Raw genomic sequence first — 5055 nt, forward strand, 5'->3', positions numbered from 1 at the left:
AATCTCCCCACAGATAGCGCCAAATTGTTTGAGAAAATAAATGCTAAACCAATTAATAACAAATCAAGGGGGTGAATCCTAGTTGAGCTTAATAAATTTCAGACCAAATAAAATGAGATTCTTGTGTAGTGGAAAGAATATAAAAGCATTAATTAGTGTGTTTAGTATACTATGATAGACGAAAAATGTAATATCATAAATGTGCAATGAATGCAAGAAACGACAATGGTTATAGTGTAAAGGAACTGTCACCCAATGATTGTGTAATTGGGTGTCTCTTCCTTATGATGACGTGAACAAGTATAACATTGATATGAATGTGGAATCTCTGAGATTTATGGATAAAGATCGAATAACATATGCTTGAATAAAGTGAATAAGACAATTCCTTTATATATCTCTTTCTTGACTTTACAATGTGTATCTTAGTTCTCAAAAGGCAGATCCCCAATTGTTCATTGTCTCCTCCTATTTATAAGGGACATTTCCCAAAAAACTCTAAAAAGTACAACGCAGAGAATATCCAAAGGAATATTCTTCCTGTCTCTTTCTAAGTTCAAGTTACCGTAATTATATCACCCCAGATGTCCGCTTTTGGTCGTCGGCCTTTATCACAACGATTGTCGGTTACTGTGTCGTGGTCGACCCCGTCATATGTCTTGCTTATTGATAACTAGGGATTTTGACGCATTTTATACTCCTTCTTGCTTATGCTTTGATTATAAATTCATACAAAATAGTCCCAAAAGGCTCATAAGTTGTGCTTGATTGCAGGTTTGATTAATAAAGTGATAAGATGTCAAAGATCAGCTCAAAAGGCCGCACTACACTTTGTGCGGTCCACTCTAGGGAGATTCAGAGAGCTGGTACTTCAGGCATTAAGGCAGTGCGGTCGCAGAAGGTTTTGTGTGGTTCCCACTGAAGGCAATGCGGCCGCACTACCATTCTGTGTGGTTTGCAGAGTCAAGGTTCAGAGAGGATGAAGTTGGAGCTTTCAAGCCTGTACGGTCCGCGGTCCAGTTTGTGCGGACCGCACTAGAAGCCTCCGCGGCTGTAGTCCATTCTGTGCGGTCCGCGGAGCCTGAGTACAGAGAGCCAAGTTTTCATGTTCAAGAGCCTAGTACGGCCGCACATCATTATGTGCGGTCCGCACTAACCCCGCAGGGGCATTTTTGTCCAGTTTTTCCAGCTTAGTATAAACAGAATCTTTTTCCATTTTTAGGGCATCAGAGATTTTAGAATAGCTGCTGCGCTCGTGGGAATGTATCTTGTAGCCATTTTGAGCATTTTTACTTACTTTTTATCATTGAATATTTGTATTTAGCTTAGCAATTAATTAATATGTGTTCATCTTCATCTATTTCTCTGTTTTTCTCTTCAAGTATGAGTAGCTAGACCCATTAGCTAGGGTTGTGGCTCAACCCTAGTGTGGGTAATTTATGGGTGTTGCAATTTAAGGCTAGATTGACTATGGGTGTTTTCTATTTGGGTCAATTTCATGGTTTAATTACTGAATTAGTGGTTGCAAACACTAGTTTGTGCTAAGTTGACTTGGGCTCTTCTTGAGAAAGAGAGTCTAAGTCTCTGAAATTGATCCAACAAGGAATTGGGATGGACTCAAGAGAATTGATAGTCCCAATTAAAGGGTTAAACCTCGAGAGAGTAATACCCGACTTTAACCCTAGTTGTTTGAGCAAATATGCATCCCCAATTGGTCTTGAAAAAGTCAATTGGGAAAAATCATTCTTTCTACCGAGAGGTGTGAGAATGGGTAATATCGAGCAATGATTATAACATATTCCCCAATTATGTCAATCGTGTCTTAGATGCAATTACCCGTCAATTGGCCACCTAGGTGAAAGTCACTACCCTAGTGCCTTTTAGAATATTTGAACAACTTGTAGCATTTTACTCTTAGTTTAATCTAGTTGGAATTATAATTTGTAGTTTGATAATAGTAGAATTATAAAAGAAACCCAAAAATGAATAGAAGTGCAATTTGGAACCAATACGCAATCCCAACCTAAATAGATACTCAACTCCCTTTCTAGCTCTCTGTGGAAATCAGGTAAAAGCTATTGCGACCCTCTCTCGCTACTTTTTAGTAGTGTGGGGTAGGCTGCGATCATTTTTTGGCACCGATGTCGGGGAATTCTGAACCCCACCCCTGTGCGGATCGCGGCCAATTTTGTTCGGTCCACACTGACACCTGTGCGGTCCGCACTGGGCTATTTTCTGCAACTGTTTGCAATTCTTCATGCCTGATCTGCAACTCATTTTGTAACACTGCTTTCAACTGTTGCAATGATATTAACGAGTTCATTTGATTGTGGTTGCAGGCTTTGGTTAAACAACGAGGAAAAGGCTCGAAACTACTCGGCAGAGGTGAATCCTCCTAGTGTGGAAAGCAGAAAATGGTACGACTCACTGCCCAAGCGAGGCAAAACATCAAGAATATGAGAAAGGCCATAAATTAGCTGATAGGGCCACTGACATGTCGGGGAGTGAGTACGAGCCCTCCCAGGAAATCTCTTCGGATTCTATACCTGAATACATCCCTGACTGGCTGGGGAGGCATCGATTGAGAGACACTCCTCCACCATCACCCACTTCCCAAACATCAACTAATGTTTCTTCTGGGTCGTCTGAGGGCTCAACAGCCGGTAGTGTGGAATACTTCACCTCTCCCACAACTTTATTATCCGGGGAGGGTGCAGAAGGAGGTGAGGAGGAAGTACAGGGAAATGAGGAGGTAGCTGAAGAAGGTGAGCCTCAGTTGGGAGGCTTTGCTAGAACTAGGAAACCGAAGCTTGGGAGGATAGGTTTGTAAGTGAAGTGGCGTACCATAAGTTTAGAGAGTGGTGGCCCGTGAGAAAACTGATCCCGAAGAGGAGCTTCATAGATAGAGACCTATTACCACACAACCCCGACGTGCAAAGACAGTTTAGAACTAGAGTGGGCTGGGAGCATTTCATGGATGACTGTGTAGACGCCAATGAACACTTGGTCAAGGAGTTTTATTGCGATGTATCCCACATCAAAAAGGGCTCCAAAGTGACCAAGGTTCAAAACTTGAAGGTTCTATTTGATGGGAAGTCGATAAATGAGTATTTGGGATCCAATGAGGAGGATAAGACATTGTATATGGCAATGTTGGAAATGGGCGAGGAGGTCTGTTCATGGCTAGCACAGTACCTGGAAATCCAAGGTACCGTCCCCGACTGGTTGACTGTTGGAGTCAAAATATTGAGAAAGAGCTTGAACTTTGAGGCGAGGGGATAGGAAACTTTTGTTTGCAGCCGGCTGGACCCTACCATTCATGACAACACCCTCCCTCTCCACCGGGATATGTTAGTGGCTTCTATTATGGCAGGGTACCCCATCAACGTGGGGAATGTGATGTCCCAGATTATCACTATAGTGGGAGCGGAGCATGACCAGAACTACCCTTTTCACAGATTCCTCACAATGTACTTTTGGGACTTGGAGGTGGACAAGATACCCTATGACATCAAGGTCAAGGCGACATCCCCATTTTCCTGGTATAGCATGTAGAGGGATGACAACCCCAAGAGCAAGAACTACAAAGCTCCTGCTTCTGCTCCAACTGGCCAGTTTGAAGAGTCAGCTGTGGTAGAGGTCCCTGATGAGCCTACCTCCACTCTTGATGACATCCCTCCCGGACCTTCCACATCCATAGCTATTCTTGCCGGTCCATCCACATCAGCGGGCTTGGAGGTCCCATCTTCCTAGGCTCATCCTATTACTGCCTACCGTCTGAGCCAGGCACTTTTCAGTATCAACAACTGGATGCAGACGGCCTCATCTAAGTTGTCCATCTTGACTACCATTGTAGAGGCTCAGTCGGTTCCCCCAGCTCCACAGATCCCACAGTCAATAGAGTATGCGCTCAAAGAGATACTTGACAATCAGAAGACGATCCTCGACACTCAGGCTGCGCTCTGAAAGACAGTTGGTTCACAAAGCAAGGCTCTCAAGGAGCTTGCTCGGGAGCACAAGAAGCCGCGGAAGACACGAGCCTCCAAGGAGTCCGTGAAGGAGCTGCGTGCAGATGTTGATAGACTAAAGGCATATCAGCTGCCTTTAGACTTATTGCTCGAGGACCCAGTCCCAGTAGCTCAGCCACAGCAGGAGCAGACACAGAGGCCTCCGAACAGGAGGAGGATGATTCCTAGAGCTGATGATGCTATCATCCAGTTGGCAGACCCACCAGAGACTTCCTCCAGTCAGCCAGAGGATGTACTAGTTCCAGAGCCTGTCGAGTTCCAGGCCCAGGTCCTAGTAGCAGAGGAGCAGACCACCGGGAACCAGTTTGAGGTTCCCAAACACACAGAGGACCCAGGGACCACTCATGATCCTATGCAGACAGACAAGGCTTAGGGAGTCTTCTATATCCTTTTTCCTCTTATCCTTTTGATGCTTTATTTAGACTAGATGGCATTGGAGACAATGCCAGCTTTCATTTGAGGGGGTATGCCCTACATTTTGGATGACTGTATATATATATTGATACATTTTTATGCTTTCTTGATTTTTCATCTTTGGTCTATATATAATTTGATATTTAGTTACATTTATCGCATTTTTATTTTACTTTGGGTCTGTATATAAAGTTACGTTTCACTGTACATATTCATTCCATCTATTGTATATTCAAATCTCCTCTTGTATATATTCATTCTATTTTGGACGTTTTCAATAAGCTTTTAGTTTTCTTAATGCCTCGGTTCTTTCCAAAGATACAGTGTTGTGTGAAGCAGGTGGCTCTTTTCAATGATGGATGGTGTGACAACCTTCTTAAGGGTTTGAGTCCGTTTTTCTTTTTTGTTTTTAATAGTTAGTAGTTAAGGGTGCCTCAAGCAAAGCTTCAACTGAGCCTAACACATTTGCCTTTGATATCATAGTCAAAAACAAATGTTGTGTTTAGGATGGTGAAAGTCGTGACCTTGAGACTCTTGTGTTGACCGATGTCATCAAGTGGTTTTAGGGACCATTTAGCAATCCCTTAGCTTGTGTGGTGAGTAATTGAATTGC

The 5055-nt window shown here is 43.3% G+C and overlaps 1 protein-coding gene across 1 annotated transcript; it reads left to right on the forward strand.

Moving 5' to 3' along the window:
* The first annotated feature begins 2494 nt into the window (after positions 1–2494).
* Positions 2495–4401, forward strand: LOC138869607 (uncharacterized). Its single transcript, XM_070147238.1, has 5 exons — positions 2495–2822; positions 2990–3171; positions 3556–3738; positions 3817–3902; positions 3987–4401. The coding sequence occupies exons 1-5, from the start codon at positions 2495–2497 to the stop codon at positions 4399–4401; spliced, it is 1194 nt and encodes a 397-aa protein (XP_070003339.1).
* Positions 4402–5055: the final 654 nt, after the last annotated feature.

This window comes from Nicotiana sylvestris, chromosome 1 (assembly GCF_000393655.2).
Source record: "Nicotiana sylvestris chromosome 1, ASM39365v2, whole genome shotgun sequence".
NCBI classification, from domain to species: Eukaryota; Viridiplantae; Streptophyta; class Magnoliopsida; order Solanales; family Solanaceae; genus Nicotiana; species Nicotiana sylvestris.

Bases quoted from the DNA above. Each gene is read 5' to 3' on its own strand.
- LOC138869607 (XM_070147238.1), top strand. From the start codon at position 2,495: ATGTCGGGGAGTGAGTACGAGCCCTCCCAGGAAATCTCTTCGGATTCT. The intron at 3,739-3,816 runs GTCCCATCTTCC...AACTGGATGCAG, and splicing joins CCACATCAGCGGGCTTGGAG to ACGGCCTCATCTAAGTTGTC. The intron at 3,903-3,986 runs GTATGCGCTCAA...TGGTTCACAAAG, and splicing joins CAGATCCCACAGTCAATAGA to CAAGGCTCTCAAGGAGCTTG.